The sequence below is a fragment of the Fonsecaea nubica genome, assembly GCF_001646965.1.
Source record: "Fonsecaea nubica strain CBS 269.64 chromosome Unknown Scaff41, whole genome shotgun sequence".
Classification (NCBI taxonomy): Eukaryota; Fungi; Ascomycota; class Eurotiomycetes; order Chaetothyriales; family Herpotrichiellaceae; genus Fonsecaea; species Fonsecaea nubica.
Genome location: NW_019173714.1, coordinates 59,194 through 76,900, shown reverse-complemented (window position 1 = coordinate 76,900; position 17,707 = coordinate 59,194). Strand labels below are relative to the sequence as shown.

The 17,707-nt window shown below is 51.8% G+C and overlaps 7 protein-coding genes across 7 annotated transcripts; 2 read left to right on the top strand and 5 right to left on the bottom strand.

The window, feature by feature from the left end:
- Positions 1-1,013: 1,013 nt before the first annotated feature.
- On the top strand, positions 1,014-2,228 carry AYO20_06469 (hypothetical protein; the record flags this gene model as incomplete). The annotated part of the gene is made up of 1 exon (XM_022644759.1): positions 1,014-2,228. The coding sequence occupies one exon, from the start codon at positions 1,014-1,016 to the stop codon at positions 2,226-2,228; it is 1,215 nt and encodes a 404-aa protein (XP_022499226.1).
- A 140-nt stretch (positions 2,229-2,368) lies between these two features.
- Positions 2,369-2,953, bottom strand: AYO20_06468 (hypothetical protein; the record flags this gene model as incomplete). The annotated part of the gene is made up of 4 exons (XM_022644758.1): positions 2,369-2,464; positions 2,537-2,590; positions 2,656-2,771; positions 2,845-2,953. The coding sequence occupies 4 exons, from the start codon at positions 2,951-2,953 to the stop codon at positions 2,369-2,371; spliced, it is 375 nt and encodes a 124-aa protein (XP_022499225.1).
- A 698-nt stretch (positions 2,954-3,651) lies between these two features.
- On the top strand, positions 3,652-4,839 carry AYO20_06467 (hypothetical protein; the record flags this gene model as incomplete). Its single annotated transcript, XM_022644757.1, has 1 exon — positions 3,652-4,839. One exon carries the CDS (start codon positions 3,652-3,654, stop codon positions 4,837-4,839), a length of 1,188 nt encoding a protein of 395 aa, XP_022499224.1.
- A 1,403-nt stretch (positions 4,840-6,242) lies between these two features.
- On the bottom strand, positions 6,243-9,137 carry AYO20_06466 (ribonucleoside-diphosphate reductase large chain; the record flags this gene model as incomplete). The annotated part of the gene is made up of 3 exons (XM_022644756.1): positions 6,243-8,798; positions 8,853-9,010; positions 9,119-9,137. 3 exons carry the CDS (start codon positions 9,135-9,137, stop codon positions 6,243-6,245), a joined length of 2,733 nt encoding a protein of 910 aa, XP_022499223.1.
- Positions 9,138-10,151: 1,014 nt separating this feature from the next.
- On the bottom strand, positions 10,152-13,274 carry AYO20_06465 (hypothetical protein; the record flags this gene model as incomplete). Its single annotated transcript, XM_022644755.1, has 1 exon — positions 10,152-13,274. One exon carries the CDS (start codon positions 13,272-13,274, stop codon positions 10,152-10,154), a length of 3,123 nt encoding a protein of 1,040 aa, XP_022499222.1.
- An 815-nt stretch (positions 13,275-14,089) lies between these two features.
- On the bottom strand, positions 14,090-15,444 carry AYO20_06464 (chorismate synthase; the record flags this gene model as incomplete). Its single annotated transcript, XM_022644754.1, has 2 exons — positions 14,090-14,967; positions 15,048-15,444. 2 exons carry the CDS (start codon positions 15,442-15,444, stop codon positions 14,090-14,092), a joined length of 1,275 nt encoding a protein of 424 aa, XP_022499221.1.
- A 756-nt stretch (positions 15,445-16,200) lies between these two features.
- AYO20_06463 (methionine aminopeptidase 2-2) lies at positions 16,201-17,556 on the bottom strand (the record flags this gene model as incomplete). The annotated part of the gene is made up of 1 exon (XM_022644753.1): positions 16,201-17,556. The coding sequence occupies one exon, from the start codon at positions 17,554-17,556 to the stop codon at positions 16,201-16,203; it is 1,356 nt and encodes a 451-aa protein (XP_022499220.1).
- Between the last annotated feature and the right edge of the window lie 151 nt (positions 17,557-17,707).

The window sequence follows — 17,707 nt, the reverse complement described above, 5'->3', positions numbered from 1 at the left end:
AACGCGCGACGAGTGACCCTACCGTGATGGGATAAGGTCCGCCACACTTGTTCCACTACCCGTTTTAGCGCATTTGTTTGATGACAGTACAATACGCACCCCTTCCCTCCACTGATCCTGGGACAGGTTTCCGCCACAGAGATAGAGCCTTTCCGTCTTGGGTCGTCCACTTTCGACACTCAGGCTTCAAATTTCCATCAGATCCGATCAACAAACTCAGCTGGTGGATCGCCTTGGACTGATGAAGCATTGTCCGATATTAAGGTCATGAAAGCAAGACAAGATCTTCAGAGGAGAGATTGTTGTAGTCATGCCCTGGAACACACCACCAACACCGTCTTAGAAGACAGTTTGACGGGCGAGCGACTTCGTTGAAGCTCCCGTCCGGTGGCCGCGTAATCCGCTACTAGCCCTTTACAAAACCGAATCCCCGGATCGTGAACGGCGGCACAACGGGAACTTGCGTCCTCAGATACACATCGCACGACATGACACGTTCTCTGCTGCATCCTCCCGAGGGCTTCCTGTGTGAACCCAAGGAGTCATCCTGGCTTCAAAACCACAGCATACTGTTTCAAACTCCAGAATGTTTGATGTAAGTAAAGATCAATGCAAGCAGCCCGGATGGAAACGAGTATCTCAATTAATCCGTATCGGCGGCTATTGGTCCGGAACAAATCAGTGGCTTATGTCAGCCACGCATCGCTCAGCCACTACAGCCACAGCTCTTGGCGCCGGCAATAGGCACCGAGAACGCCTGAGCCAATGAGATACAATGCCAGGCATTGTTTCAGGAGAAGAATATATCGTCACTTCATCCAACATCTAAGAAGCATTAAACCTCCATTGCTCTTCGATCTCTGACTGCTGATCCAGAGAGACTGGACGATACGGGCTTCTGGTCACTCCCAATCGCAACTGATATATACTTGACCTTGCCTAAGTCACTCGAATTGAGCAGGATTACAAATGTACGGAGCTCCCATTCTTGAATGCTAGTGCGGTTGTTCGTCATGTCAGTCCGGCGATCTAGCAGGATTGCATCAATCGCCATCTCTCCAGCCTTGGAAAGTCCTGAAAACGTGGTCAACGGGTCAAAGAAACGGCGGGTAGTTTCACAAGACCAAGATTCCAATGCCAAAAAACAAAAGGCCCGTGGTACACAGGTGGAGACAGCAGTTGAAAATGCAAAGCACCAACTCGTCAATGGAGAGGCTAGCAATGGATCTGAGTTCAAAGTGCCTGTCACGCCTGTGAAAAAAGCCAATGCACGAAGAGTCCCGGCCAAACAGTCCAAGCAACCCCCTTTAACTCCGACACCCAGTCTCGTCAATGTTATCAGAGCTCCTTATAGCTCTGGGGACATTGACGACGCATCCCCTCCTTCTGATCGGCCTGTTGAACCACACATCACCAATGCTCCATTGGTCACACCTGGAGGAACCCAGCATGTCGCGTATGAAGACATACTACCCGAGTCGAGCCCCTCCAAAACCGGCCTTCCTCGGCCGATAGCGACCACAAACACACTTCTAGATCAAGCTTGTGCTCATCTCATCAGTGTCGACGAACGCTTGAAACCCGTGATCGAGAAGTATCCGTGCCATATATTCTCCCCAAAAGGTCTGGCCGAGATCATCGACCCTTTTCGGTCACTTTCAAGCGGGATTATGGGCCAACAGGTCTCAGGCGCCGCCGCCAAATCCATCAAGAACAAGTTCATTGCGTTGTTCAATGAGGATGGAGGTGAAGAAGCGCAATTCCCAACACCAGCTCAAGTAGCTGCTACGGACATTGCCCGGTTGCGCCTTGCGGGCTTGTCTCAACGCAAAGCGGAGTATATCCAAGGCCTAGCCCAAAAATTTACGACGGGGGAACTCACCAATGAAATGCTCATGAAGGCCTCGGACGAAGAAGTCATGGAGAAACTCATCGCAGTACGCGGCCTGGGTAAGTGGAGCGTAGAGATGTTTGCCTGCTTCGGACTGAAGCGGCTCGACATCCTTTCGACCGGCGATCTGGGGGTGCAGAGGGGTATGGCTGCGTTTTTTGGCAAAGACGTGAAGAAGCTCAAGGCAAAGGGCGGGGGAAAGTGGAAATACATGTCTGAGCAGGATATGCTCGAGAAAAGTGCGCCGTTTGCGCCGTACAGAAGTTTGTTTATGTGGTATATGTGGCGCGTGGAAGATGTTGATGTCGATGTCATGCAGCAGTCTACACTCACGTAGAGATGGTGTCAATATATGTGAGATAGCACATGGGGTTCTTTTCGAGCCCTTTTTTCTTTCTATGGTATGTACAATAATTCAGCATTGAAACCCGCTCCGGATTCCGACCAGCCGCTGTGTTGGCTCCCCAAGCCGCCACTTCACTTTCTTGGTTCAACAGTCATGGTTTCCAAATCAGCACGCTCCTTCATCTCTCTCTCGATTTCCTCGATGATTGGGCTTAGGTATGGGATGTCCTACAAGCAGCGAGTGAGCAAAGCGAATCTTCCGGATAGCTTGATGTGGTGTAGTGGGAAAAAAATCCTTACGTCTTCAGGCTTTGTGTGCTCCGCAGGTGGGAGTAAATGGTGCGACAGAGAGCACTGTGACAAAAGGCCGTTAGCTACACTCTGTCCTCCTCTTTTTTTCGTTGCATGTTATTCGTTACCTGGAAAGCTCTTCTGAGGCGGAAAACTCGATCGTAGGCTTCTTTAGGGGGCAGTCGCTTGAGAGCGAGCTGGACGGTATCGTTTTCTTCGGGGATCAAGTCGTCATGGCGTAGACCTGCCAAGAAGGTTATCATGGGAATAGCAAGACAAGGAAGATGAAGCTGTTCTTCATAAGGATTGTTACTCACCTAGTGACCTGTAGCCAGCAGTGTTGACGTACCAGTTGGCTAGGGGTGTCATCCACCGCTTGAGCCATGGCCGCTTCAGAATGTAGGGTGCTAACGAGGGGGCGGACATATTGAGCCGCTGTCGAGAATATCTCCTGGTGATATCTTGCAACCAACCTACTGGGAGAATGCTGGAACTTGTACAGAAGTTGAAGTCGTTCGCGCAAAGACACACGGCCTGGAGCTCTCGGGGCCACCAATTAGCGACCAGGGCGGAAGCTTGGCATTGGCTCGGGATTTACAGCGTTTCTTATTCGCTTGAATGATTGTCCTTGGTTTCTCCGTTTATCGCCCATTCATTCGATTCATACCCCAATCCACCAATCCACCTAGGAAGCATCATACCTCCTCTGCTATCCTCGTACCTCCCCCATCACATCATATCGCCCCGACTTTCTCACCTTTCCAACCAACGTCTCCTCCCATCCACCCACTCGTCACCAACATCCTTCCTCCCTCCCTCAGCTTCCATCTCAGTCTCACTTGGATTGTTTCATGGCCGTATCCGTCAGTCGCTGACAAGAGCCTTGCTGCTCTCTGTCGGCTACACACTAGGTTGGGCGGACCCCGCAGTTTCCAACTCCATCTACGCTTCAGCAGTCCAGCGGTCAACGGTGCAACACAGCAATAAAGCAACACGCACAAGCTACTACTCTCTGCTGTGGTGTATATCCTGTCCCTAAAGCTCGTCCCTCTTCCGCCATGAGCTCGTCATATGGGCATTTCGTGTCTTCCCCTTGTTGAGATCAGCGAAATACCACCCTTCCAATGTCCTTTGATCGAGAACCCGAACAAACTCCTGCCATCTTAACGCCCCAATCACTTCGGCCGTCCCAATATGCTACGCCGATCGACCACAGCAACTTCTCATCGAATATGTCTCCATCTCCTTCGAGAGACTCCGTTGTCGCCCGCATCCAGATACAGTCGACACAAATTCCGAAGGCGTGGGTCTCTCCCATCTGCGGCGCCGGCGCTGGATTCGCCTCGGGGATTGTTACTTGCCCTCTTGATGTGATCAAGACAAAGCTTCAGGCACAAGGCGGGTTCACTCAAAGACTACAGTCCAAGAACCCATATGGCGGTATTCAACAACCATACAAAGGCATCATTGGCACTGGCAGCGTTATCTGGCGAGAAGAAGGTATACGTGGCATGTACAGAGGCTTAGGACCCATGCTATTAGGGTATCTACCAACATGGGCTGTCTATCTGACGGTGTACGAGAATACTCGAGAGTTCTGGTACGACCAATGTGGCAGCTGGTGGGTGGCTCGCTGCTATTCATCCCTCACCGCCGGCGCCTGTTCCACCATCTTGACAAACCCCATTTGGGTCATCAAAACCCGGCTGATGTCGCAATCCAACAAATCCGCTGCCGCCAGTGATGGAATGCGTGCCCCTTGGCACTACACTTCTACAGTCGACGCCGCTCGCAAAATGTACCGCACTGAGGGCCTTCAATCCTTCTACTCTGGCCTGACACCTGCCCTGCTGGGTCTAACTCACGTTGCAATTCAGTTCCCTCTGTATGAATTTTTCAAGATGAAGTTCACAGGGTTCGGCATGGGTGAGCATCCGCCCGAAGATAGCACCTCAAATTGGCTCGGTATTTCTGCTGCCACATTTCTGAGCAAAGTCTGTGCATCAACGGCCACTTACCCTCACGAGGTTTTGCGTACCCGTCTACAAACACAGCAACGCAGATCTGCGCTGACAACGTCGGATGGGATGAAAGTCCAAGCGCGTTACTCGGGCATTTGGCACATGAGCAAAGTCATTCTCAAAGAGGAAGGATGGCGTGCATTCTATGCGGGCATTGGCACAAATCTTATCCGGGCGGTGCCGGCGGCCATGACCACCATGCTGACCTATGAGTGGTTGCGCAATCTCATCACTCGGGCACAGGAAAAGGGCGAAGAGCTGAAGAAGCCGACCGAAGAATACCCTATATGAGCAGAAAGAATTGATCTGCTCATGAAAAGAACTACTTGCCCTGGTATTGCTGGTGTTGGAATCCAACTCCGAAACCTGTGCATCTTGTGAGGCACTCGGAGCCTCTGGTGGGTGTCCACATTGGACTCGATCATTTGCTGTCGAAGTCGAAGTCAACACATGAATGGTTAGAATTGAACTGAATCAGGGCTGGACTCTATCCTCGTATGTTGAGGCAAACTATCCTCACACCTGCAACGATGATCATGCCGAGAAGAACAAGTGGGTGAAAACATCCGGCGAACACACAACATTCGTCAGCCAATTCCACGCTTTATCTCGGCATGTCTCATTAAGGACGATGCACAAGGGGGATCAAATTCCCCCCATAATAATATCAACAACAGCACCTATGCTGGAATCAAGCTAAGAGGAGAGAAGACAATGCAAGATTTGTCTGAGACAACAAACCTATTCAGAGGGCGTCTACATGGGACACCGTCTGCGAAAGGTATTTTGAAGTACGGGCAAGAAGACGAGAGAAACTTTCAGTCGAGCTCGGGCCGAAGGAGGCAAGAGTCTGAGCAAAGAACAAGACTTGGACCAACACGGGCTGGATAGCGATGCCAGCGGGTCTGCAGGATCACAAAAGGTGATATACAGTTCCACCTAATGTGCTGTGATTCTGACAAAGTGCCCTCTCTTTTTATACGTGCTGGTCATAGTAGAGCAAGTTGAATTGTGTATGCAAGCACCTGTATAAGATTATGACATGAAATGAAATCATTGCCATTTCCATGGAGTATGCCATGTTTCGTCCACTCTGTGATATTGTTTGTAGCATTTATCAGTGTTTTCTCTGTCTTATAGTGTGACCTCTCGAGGCTCTTGTTCGAGGGGGCTCATGGATCGTAGGTATAGAAATATAGCGGCATAGATAGAGATATACCTCGTAGAGAGAGGCACAGCACTTAATATCGAGGCGGAAGAACTATAGATAAAACATGTATGATAATTCGTGATTGACGCCTGTTCTGTTCCGTGCCGTTCATTACTACCTACATAGGTACTCGGTACATGTAACCAAAAAGCCCAACATTCAAAACGATACCCATGACGCGTGACAAGGACAAGACGAGATGATTGTTTGTTTGTTTCCCTTTTCTCCGGACCAGCCATCCAGTTCTCACTCTCGCTCTACCACTGACTGAACTCGGTCTGCCTGTATTGAAACATGTGGGAAATTTGTGCAAAAAGGCTTCTTTTCCTAGCATGGCAAAAAGCCATCAGAGAAGTCGGGTCAAGTCAGACTTAACCACTGCACATCAAACAAGCATCCTTGTTCTCAATCGAGCCTAGAGTCCATCCATAGTCAGTTAACAAATCAAACAACGGCAACACCTCGTAAACCGAGACATCGTACTTCAGAGAGACGGGGTGGTGTACTCACAGGCAAGCACCTTTTGTGCATAGATATCTTCTTCCCTTTCTTCACTCTCGCTCTCCTTGTCTTCCTCTTGCTTGCCCCTCATCCGGCTTTCAAGGCTCTCGTCAGCCATGGTAGGTGGCAGGCCGATAGGATCAGTAGGCAGTACTTTGGGGGATGGCTCCTCGCTGGAGTCGCCACTTCCACCAAGATGAGTCTTTGCAAGTTTTTGAGTCATCAGCCCAACTTGCTTATGTTCACTGCCTGGAGGTGGCGTAGAGGTTGGTGTTGGGATTCCGTTCATCGATGTGGTTGGGTTACCACTGAAGCTGCTTGTCTTGGATTGGTACATCGGTCTCGGAACCGAGTTATAATTGCTCACACTGGCCGCGAAACCAAGAGAGGTACGTTTCTTTGGTGCCGATCGTTCTCGAGCAGTGTTGGTGTCTGCAACCTTCAGCTGCTCTTGGTCGACAGTGAATTGGATAGGTTGTGTGGCCGCCATGGTACGCAGGTAGTACATGCCGGTCTTGAGGCCCATTTTCCAGCCTGCAAAGTGCATGCTCGTAATCTTGCCCATGGTTGGCTCCTTCAAGTGGATGTTGAGGGATTGAGACTGATCGATGAATGCACCACGATCCGCCGCCATTTGCAGCACGGTCCGCTGGCTGATTTCCCATACAGTCTTGTAAAGAGCCTTGATGTCCGCGGGCACATTGGGTATATTCTGAATGGAACCGCCTTCGGCGATGATTCGGTTCTTCATGTTATCGGACCACAGACCCAAGTCGACGAGATCCTTCAGCAGCCAAGGGTTGACAACTTGGAATTCTCCCGCCAGAACACGACGAGAGTAGATATTCGACGTGTATGGCTCGAAGCATTCGTTGTTGCCGAGAATTTGCGACGTCGAGGCTGTAGGCATCGGCGCCACAAGGAGAGAGTTGCGAACACCATACTTGGCAATCTCTGCTTTCAGCGCGTCCCAATCCCACAAATCAGAGGGAGTGACGTTCCACATGTCATATTGCAGAATGCCCTGCGAGACCGGGCTACCCTCGTAAGTCTCGTATGGTCCCTGCTCCTTAGCAAGTTCGCAAGAAGCAGTGAGAGCAGCGTGGTAGATGGTTTCGAAAATTTGGATATTCAGTTGCCTGGCCTCGGGAGAGTCGAAGGGAAGACGCAGAGCAAGGAAGGCATCAGCGAGACCTTGAACTCCCAGACCAACTGGCCGATGGCGGAAGTTGCTCTTCTTCGCTTCAGGGACAGGGTAGTAGTTGATGTCGATAATCTTGTTGAGGTTGCGGGTCACGACCTGAACCACCTCATGAAGACGGCCAAAGTCGTATTCGCCTCGAGCTTGATCCACATACGTCGGGAGAGCAAGGGAGGCCAGATTGCACACGGCGACCTCATCGGGAGCCGTGTATTCAACAATCTCGGTGCAAAGGTTGGAGCTCCGGATGGTACCCAAGTTCTTCTGGTTGCTCTTTCTGTTGCAGGCATCTTTGTAGAGCATGTAAGGCGTACCGGTTTCGGTTTGTGCCTCGAGAATAGCATACCAGAGCTTCTGAGCCTTGACAGTCTGGCGACCACGACCCTCCCTCTCGTATTTCTCGTATAGGGCATTGAACTCATCGCCATAGACATCGGCGAGACCAGGTGCCTCATGAGGACAGAAGAGTGTCCATTCCTGGTTCTTCTCGACACGTTCCATGAACAAGTCAGGAGTCCACAAGGCATAGAACAAGTCCCGTGCTCTGACCTCTTCTTTGCCATGGTTCTTTCTCAGGTTCAGAAAGTCGAACACGTCCGCGTGCCATGGCTCGAGGTAGATAGCAAAGGCACCTGGACGCTTGTTGCCGCCCTGATCAACGTAGCGTGCTGTATTGTTGAAGACACGAAGCATGGGGATCAGGCCATTAGAGGTACCATTGGTGCCTGCAATATAGGATCCTGTGGCTCGAATGCAATGAGCATTGAGACCAATACCTCCAGCTGTCTTGGAGATCATGGCGCAGGTCTTGAGGGTGTCATATATGCCCTCGATACTGTCTTCCTTCATGTCGATCAAAAAGCATGAGGACAGTTGAGGTTGAGGTGTGCCGGCATTGAACAGTGTCGGTGAAGCGTGGGTGAAGCACTTTTGGGACATGAGGTTATACGTCTCGATGGCCTTTTCAACATCATCACCGTGGATGCCGACTGCCACACGCATGAGCATGTGTTGAGGTCGCTCGGCGACCTGCTTGCCAATCTTGAGGAGGTATGATCTCTCCAACGTCTTGAACCCAAAGTATTGGTAGTTGAAGTCTCGGTCATAGACAATTGCCGAGTTGAACTCATCGGCATGCCTCATGACACATTCGTAGGTCTCCTTGGAAATCATGGGGGAGGGTTTGTCATTTTTGGGATTGACATAGTGATAGAGGTCAGAGACGACGGAGGAGAATTGCTTCTTGGTCTGCTTGTGCAGGTTTGAAACTGCGATACGGGCTGCGAGAACTGCGTAGTCGGGGTGAGTGACTGTCATATATGCTGCAGTCTCTGCGGCCTGTGAACCGCGTTAGCCAACAGAGATCAGGAGCAGACACGAGAGGATACTGACGAGGTTGTCGAGCTCAACGGTGGTCACTCCCTGATAGACACCAGAGATCACCTTCTGTGTGATGGCCGCTGCGTCAACATGGTCTGGATCGAGGCCATAGCACAGCCTGGAGACTCGAGCAGTGATTTTGTCAAACTGTACGCGTTCCTTGCGTCCGTCTGCATTGTTCGTCAGTCAGACGTGCTTTTTCTTGGAGGCGACAACAGAGGTCTGTAGCGGCTCCAGCAGATATCTCTCTGCTTTAGCGGACGGGAAGAAGGTCCTACCTCGCTTGATGACAAACATATTGGTGAAGTTATAAAGTGTCGTCCTACTCCTGTATTCCAATGGCGATGATATGGGAGGGGTTGGAAGGGAACGGTTGAGTACAGAAATGAAGGACCGCACAGCAGTGCTCTTTAAAGGCCTCGAGAGTCGACAATGCAATCTCCCAGTTACCGTAGAGACGCAGGCAGCAGAGTGATGAAGGATGGGATGGTGAGAAGACGAGGAGCAGGAGGGTCAAAACATCAGATATAATAAATGGGAACGACACGCGCTCGAGTTGGACTAGGGACGCGCGCTGGTTCGCGTTGCAGCAAAATCCCATTTGAAGCGGGTTTTTGGCGTTTGGCGTTTGGCGTTCGGGGGCGTGGGGCGCAGGACAAAGATTCTTATGTCATTTTTCATCTCGCCACCCAATGCCACCATGAGCACCCAGGCTCCCAGGCACCGCAGCCAACACCACCAACCACCATCAAGACCGCTACCAGGTGCCAGCTTCGACTATCGCATTCCTCGCTCGATTCCTCCTTCCAGTCGTCTGTGCACAGTCGCATCTCGACCATTACCTCCGTCTTCGAGCCTCCCTATGTGCAATGGTCTCGAACCCTGACCCTAACTTTACCATCCCCTCCTTAACCTCTGCCATCGGAAGCCTAGTGGGAGGTTGGTGGATTGGTGGGCCCGTAAACAAGCTGACAAATGTATTCATGCGAGTACTATCAAGGGGGGCGGAACGGGCAAGGCTACGAGAATGCTACACACCTCGTAGGGTCAAAAGCCTCTGATCATCCACTTTGAGCTCGTTCAGATTTGTACTGTGCCATATCCAGAAGAAAAATACTAATAAAACACATTCGCTGGCTTCTAAGGTCCATCACCGCGTGAAAAAGACTCCAGATCCAGGCCCAAGTCAAACCACCCGCTCAAAAATCCACACGAGATTCTATCCAACGATGTGGACGTACGTGCGCAGTGTATGCTATCCCATACATCACCTATCGCCACAAAAATCTCCTTTTCGACGGGCGGGCTATTTCAAAATGCCCGCCCCTTTCCTTTCCCGTTCATCGTATTGTCATCAAGGCGTTGGTCATGGTCACTGTCCTCATCACCTTCTCTTACGCTGCTCATCCTCTTTATGTAGTCTCGCTCTTTGTCTTCATCTTGGTCGATTTCACTTCGATTACTGCTCAGCAGACTCAAGGCGTCGGCGTTGACCACCCGCAGCTTCTCCTTCGGAACTGTGAACATGACCTGAACCACGCGTTTCTGTACAGCAGTCTCGACGTCCCAGTCCTCGTCATCCTCAAAAGAACCGTGATCACCGTTCGAGGTCGTTCCAGGCATTGATCTTCTGTTTTGTGTTGAGGATGGACCAGAATCGCTCGAATCTACTGTGTCGTCTTCCCAGTCTTGTGGGCCCTGCTTGCTCCGCCAGAAGGACGACGTTCCCGCACCAAGAGTCGTTATTTCCGCCATTTCAGGTGAGCCGGAGTGTTTCGTCGGGCTTGATTGACTGCCCTGACCTTCGAACGTGGCGACTCGATCCTGCACATCAACGCCTCCAGTTCCTGTGAACACGCGCCTCACACTTCCCAGCAGGTTTAGTGCTCGACGGCTGGATCCAGTAAGGCTGCCCGCTCGCGAGTACTTGTCTTTTCCAGGACTGTCAGGGACTGTCCGATAGTCCTGCTCGTCATTTTGCTGCCTTTGGGGATGCCGGTTGAGGAGTGCTTGATCTTCGGTCGCAGCTGCGCCCCATTTGCTTCGGGCGGACGAGAACGGTTCGACGCCGTCTCTCGAATTTCTTGGTCGAAGAGGATCAACATTGAGCGATACACTGCGGTTTGATGGGCCGCGTGTGAGACCAGCGCCATAGCCTTGTTCAACATTACCCTGCCTCCCATAGCCAAACCTGCCCATGGCTGCCGCGGCCCCTGAGAAGAGCCCGTAACCTGCACTGGCACTCCTTTGAGATACGTTCCGAGATAGCGTCGTAGCTAAGGATCTCGAGTATGACGAGGCGCTCACCATGCTCTTTTCCGAGAGGTTGCTGCCAGTCCTATCCGACTTCTCAGGCGAACCGCGTCCCACTGCCTCTCCAATACCTGGCTGGTTTCGGAATTGCGAAAGGTTTGAGTATGTCCTGCTATGTGCCTGGCTTGTGCTCCTCGACACGGTCATGGTCTCGGCGACTGATTGCCAATCCTCAACCCATCCTTCCACCTCCTTCTTGCGCTCTGCTGCGGCATGGTCTTGTCGAGTATCAGCCGTAGTAGCCGGCGGGTCTTCGAACGGATTACTTGGGGCCGACCCAAGATCGTCCGTAGCCCTAGGCGTCTTTATCCGCTGGGTCGAGCCATTTTGGCTACCCTCATCTTCTTCCTCAATGCGGAACACTGCTCCCGGGCCCGTTGGTGGGTGTTGGTTGAAGGGGTGATACATCATGGGGCCTCTAGTTGTCGAGTTCTTTCTCAGGCCCCTGGTGGGACTTGGGGTCTCCATCTGGACACCAGTGCGTTGCGCATACCGGGAATTGTCGCTCTCGTGATTTCCAGACGCCTCGACATGACGACTCTGGTTCTCTGGCGCAGGTAAAGGTGCCCAGGGGTATGAATTGTCCGAGCTCTCAATCTTGCGTTCCAGAGTTTCAGCCCAGCTTGCGCTGCGACCCATTGGGTACTTCTGCCGGTCGCCATCTGATGGGACAGGCGAGTGGCGACGTTCGGCTCCCAATGCCAATTCCCGGATTTCCTTCTCGCGCAAGGCACGTCTCGCTCGCAGTCTCCTAGAATATATGAGCCAAATAATCACCACCACCGTAATTGCTGCAAGTCCTAGACCTAACCCTGCCCCCAGGCCTGCCTTCTGTGAAGTTTTGAGCCCAGAAGATGATGACTGGGCACTTTCCGCACCTTGGGATGACCCTGCTGAGGATGGGTTGCTGTAAGTAGTCACCCACTCGAAGGTTGTCGTGTTCAAAAACAGAATATTGTCTAGCAGATCTCGTCTGCTCTTTGATGTTGATGAGCTGATCGGATATCCTCCAAAGACCATCATAACACCACCGGGTAACATGGCCGCTCCATGCCCGTATATACCTTTGCCAGAATCAAAAGGAGTAGAGGAAGAGCTTGGGACACTCCACTCCCAATCCCCTTGCCCTCCATAGCCCTGACCAAGTTCCAAAACCGCCAACTGAGGTTGCGCCGGTGTGTTTGTGTCTCCTACCCAACCACCAAGTACCACGATCTTTGAGCCATCGTCACTCAGGATCGCAGTGTGACCGGACCGTGGCTCAACTGTATCTGAGACTTGTGTTGCTTCCACGAACGCCCAGGATCCTTGAGGTAGTGAGTATATAGCGAGCTCAGACATGTTGATGAAGGCATTCTGAGTATGGCCACCCACAAGCACAAAATTCTGTTGTTGAGAAAGGCCTGCACTGGAACCATTGGAAAAGGTTGGTGCCAGGGATGTTATGGTTAGACCCGCTTCAGGAATAGGTGGCGATCGAGATCCTGTTAATGACAACTGGTAAGGAGGGTTTTGGCTGGTAGTCGCATCGGGGGTGATGGTAAGCATTGTGTTTGAGTAAGTTGCGTCCGATACCCAGTCCTGAGCATTCGACGACGCGTCGTCGGGGCACATTCCTCCAAAAATGTACAACGAGGCATTGTCGGTAGACGCAGTCGGAGAGAACGTGAAGCCTGCGGAAAGATATTGAGGACTCAACGTCCCATCGGTTGTCGTGACTGTGAGAGAAGTCCAGGTCGCATTCTTAGAGCCACCACTGAAGGTATATCTCCATAGTCCCAAATCTCTTGCAGAATCCTTGCAGTCTCCGGCCAGCACGGTTATGCCCTCATCGTCCGGAAGGGTGACGAACGCCTCGGAGTCAGTGTTCGAAAGGAACGGTAAAGTATCGAAGAGTCGCGTGGACGGGGAGGCGGAGTTGACATGGTTTGAGGTATTGAGGAAAGACAGGGAGAATTGCGACGAGGAAGGCTGCGGAGACAAGATGTACGCACCGGAGCCATCTTGTGCCAGGACGATGCGGGTAGGATTGTAGGGCAACTGGTGTTGCGCAACTGCGGGTGCGACCAAACTCAGGATACCCACGGACAAAGACAGGCTCGGTAGGAGTAAAGGTAGCATGGTTCGCGCGGTCGGGGTTCAGGACATTGTTGGCGTCAAAGCTGAATTGTCATTTGGACTGGCAGACAAACCCATCTGCAGGCTTCCGAAATCTCTCTCCCACACACACACAGTCACACGTTTCGAGGTGAGGTTGAGATTGAGGTTGACCCGTTTTCGCGCTCGGATACACGAAAGAGAGGTAGAGAGGGTCGAGGCTGGTATATTTGAGATGTCCAGCAGGATTTGGATGGAGACCAGGCCCTCGGGAGGCTGGCCGTGGAATCGCTTGTGTTCGTGGGGCAGGCAGGGCAGGCCAGCAAGGTTGGGGTTGTGAGGAGTTCGTGCGAGGATTTGCGTGTAAACAGACGTCTCGACTGCCAGCCACATCCAAACTCAATGTCTAGATGCAGGGTCCTGAAGCGAACTGTGGCTGCGCGACCTGGAGCATGTGTTGATGGCGTCCAGTCGCTTGATTGAGACGGCGCATGGAAGGTTGCGCCATCTTCAGCAACAAGGGTTGGCGCAATCCCGGGATGGATTGACCCACTGTTTTGACCACTTCGTCGCTATGGCAACGGGGGAGGAGAATAGATTAGCGAGATGCATAAGATGACCAAGATGACCTAGCCACTAGAGCCACCCCTGAGGTTGACTTGCTTTTATCTTCCTTCTACCTGAACAAGACAAAACTATCATCGGATGAGCGAATCGTTCGAGCTCCCCAACACCCCAAAGACATAGCAACCGCCTTAGCCGTTGTATCGGCGACATGCTCGTATTGCTGTTTTACATCATGGTCCTGTCATTTCTCCCAAGAAAGTTCCAACTGAGCGTCATTGTCTAGCTGCAGCTCCATTCAGATGTTCCGCTACCTTCTCTGCTGTCGCTGTTGTTCCGCTGCCTTTTGCCGGCAATACTGCCTTCAGGGGTGGTAATAGACTCCGGGCAGTTTCTCGAGATTGCTGGGCTAGTAGAGCATCCATGAGCACCAGAGCCGACATAGCCTCCACAATCGGCACTGCTCTCGGCACAACGCATGGATCGTGTCGACCTTTGGCCTCCAGCACACCTTCATCTCCATCGAACGTTGCTGTCTGCTGCGCCTGGCCAATTGTAGCAGGGGGTTTGAAGGCAACTCTGAAATAAATATCCTGTCCATTTGAAATTCCTCCCTGGATGCCTCCAGAGTTATTAGTCTTTGTCGTCAGCTTGCGCTTAGATGTCTTCTGTCCTGGTAGGACTTCGGGTGCTGCAATGAATGGATCGTTGTGGATTGATCCAGATATTTCACACCCTCCAAAGCCCGAACCGATCTCGAAGCCCTTGGTGGCCGGAATGCTCAGCATGGCATGTGCAAGCTCTGCTTCGAGTTTATCAAAGCATGGCTCGCCCAGACCTATAGGACAGTTCCGGATCACGCAGGTAACAGTACCTCCGATACTATCCTTTGCGTCACGGTGTTTCTCGATCACCTTTGTCATTCGCACGGTGGCATCTGCGTCTGGGCACCGCACGGGGACAAACGAATCGACTTGCTCTCTGGTGATTTCCGATAATAACGAGAGAAAAGCGGGGTTCGTGGCAGGACTAGGGTGAGTAGGTGTGGGGGGGAAAAGATACTCGGCTCCAACCGACGAGACGAAGGCCACGATTTCAACACCATGGGCCAGCGACAGGTATTTTTCGGCGATAGCACCCGCTGCTACTCTGCCTGTACGAGAGAGTCAGCATCACATCTTCCACCTACCACCTGAACCCGCAAAACAGGATCAGGGGGATCACCCAACATACCGATCGTCTCCCTTGCACTGCTCCTCCCTCCTCCGCTACTTGCCTTAACCCCATACTTCTCCAGGTAGGTGAAATCTGCATGGCTAGGCCTGGGAAACATATCCATCGTGCCGCTCCCGTAGTCTTTGGGTCTCTGGTCTTCATTCCGCACCATCAACATAATCGGGGTGCCGAGCGTAATCCCGAACTCCGTGCCCGAATGAATCTCCACACGATCTTTCTCATTTCGCGGCGTGGTAAGGGCCGACTGTCCCGGACGACGCCTAGTCATCTGGGGTTGGATGTCCGACTCTGTGAGTTGCAGACCAGGAGGAACACCATCAACGATACATCCTACAGACCGGCAATGAGATTCGCCATAGGTGGTCACCCGGAAGTAGTGGCCCCAGGTTGACATGATGGGTTGACAGGGGTTTTAGGAGCTGCGTAGAGTTGACAAAACTTATCTCTGCCGTCCACTCGTGCGAGAAGACTTTTCGTCGGTGCGTATACTCAGCGATGTGGAGTAGTTGATAAAGTGGTGACTCAGAGTCAAGAGCAAATACAGCTGGGGACCGTGCAGAATCGAGGTAAAGGAGACGCTATTACAGCCCGTCGTTGACTTTCGAGCGTCCACGAATTTCCAAAGGCAACGCTGCAAAATTCTAGAGTCGGAAGATTCTCATGCGACAAATATTACCTCCATGATCCCTGGCCATGAAGTGTCTGAAGAAAATTCCCAAAAGTATGACCCGCAGGGGAAGGTAAGCCGAACCTCGCAGCCTTGCGACTAAATGTTCAGCCTCGTGCAGAGTTGGGGGAACAGAGTCGATGTCTAGGAAATTCACAGTCATTCCGCAAATCGAGGTGAGCAATCAGTGGCACTGTGCTTCACTGGTAGTCATTGGTAGTTCAGTACCTGCGTAGAATGTATTCGTTATAGAACCTGAAAAGACCCTCATCATTGGTAGGATGTCGCGTATTTCTAGAAACCCCCGCACTTTGTTTTCGTCTCTGGAGACAATTTTTGATACCCATTGCCCCGATTCGCCTTTTATCATTTCATGCTTCTTCATAGCCTTGATGCCGGTATTGTGATTTTTGCGCCGACATTGACAGGGTCCGTGGGCCTCACAAAGTCCTCTGCTTCAAAAGCCATAACGCTCAGCAGAGGCTAGTAGTCGTCGCCTCGGCTAACAACCTCTTTAACCGTGGGCCTCAGCAGAATGGTGTGCTCGAATTGAGCGGTATAGCTGCCTTTGGTATCCACTAGCGGTGGATATGCTTCCACAATGCCCGAGCTGACTAAATTATTGAGGCCGAGTAAATACTTCTCCTGACCTAGTCTGTCCAAGTATCGTCGGCAGAAGGGGATAGTCCCAAAATTCTTCTTGATGACATTCAGCAAGTTTCTTGCGGATTGTACGCGCAAGGGCACGTTTGGCGCATCAGAGCGGAGGGCATAGTGCGAGACTTCCAGGTCATCAGTCACATATCCCCGCCCGGTCGATCCAAAAGTTTCGATCGCGAAGATTTCGCCCTCCTCCATCTTTGTTTGATCATGGCTCTTGACAATGGGAACGGACTTGCCGCCGTGGATGCTGTGTTGGACAATGTCATGGCCGTTCAGATTTCGAATAGACTTGACAGGGTACGTTTTTCCATCGAGTTCGACTTCATACGATTCCATGACTTCCTGGATTGCACCACCAATGTCACCAACACGTACATCGATGCCAGCTTCCCGCACACCAGTGTTCGTGGCATCCTTGACCGCAGCGAGAAGGTTGTCGTATTTGGGATCAAACGCCACGGTGAAAGCAGAATCCACGATTCTGCCATTGACATGAACACCAAAATCGACTTTCATCACGTCCTGCTCCCCCAGAATCCATTTATTTCCTGCATTGGGAGTGTAGTGTGCCGCAATGTGATTGATGCTCAATCCTGTCGGAAACCCTACGCCACCTTTGATGTTGTCGCCCTCTTCCAGTCCCCAGTGTTCGGTCAAAGCGCGAGTACCGTTTTCAATCCCCTCCGCAATCTCTGTCAGGGACATTCCTGGTTTGATGTTTGCCTTCGCCCATTTCCGGACTTGGCGGTGTACTTCTGCACCTTTGCGGTATTCCTGGAGGAAATCGTTGTTCATGCGATCGAGATGACGCTTTTCCTCGTTTGTGGTGCGGTATGCATTATGATCTTTGTATTCAACTTCCTGCCCGACTGGGTATGTGTTGTTAGGGAAGAGATCTTTGAGGGGTACTCGAGGCGGATCAGATTGGACTTTGGCAGTGGCCTTCTTCTTCTTTGGCTTCTTCTTCTTCTTCTTCTTGGCGGCGCCGCTGGCTGTATTGCCATTGGCACCTCCGGCGGTGGCGGCGGCATCGTCGTCCTTGTCATCGTCCGAGTCGTCCTGATCCGACAAATGACCATTGACGCCGTTGGTACCATTTGTCTGTGAGTTGGTCTTCGTGGAGGCAGTGCCGTTCAAAGCGAGCTTCGAGAGCTCGTCGGCCGTTTTGGCCGCCATATTAACTGGAACGAGTAGGGTCGCACTGGAGTGCAAAAAGTCGAAAGAAATACACAAGCCTGAAATAATGGAGTGACAAAAAAATGGGCCGCGAGGGCCGCAGGCATCGATCGAGTGGCACCGGATGAACTGCGGCCAAATGATTCCCAAG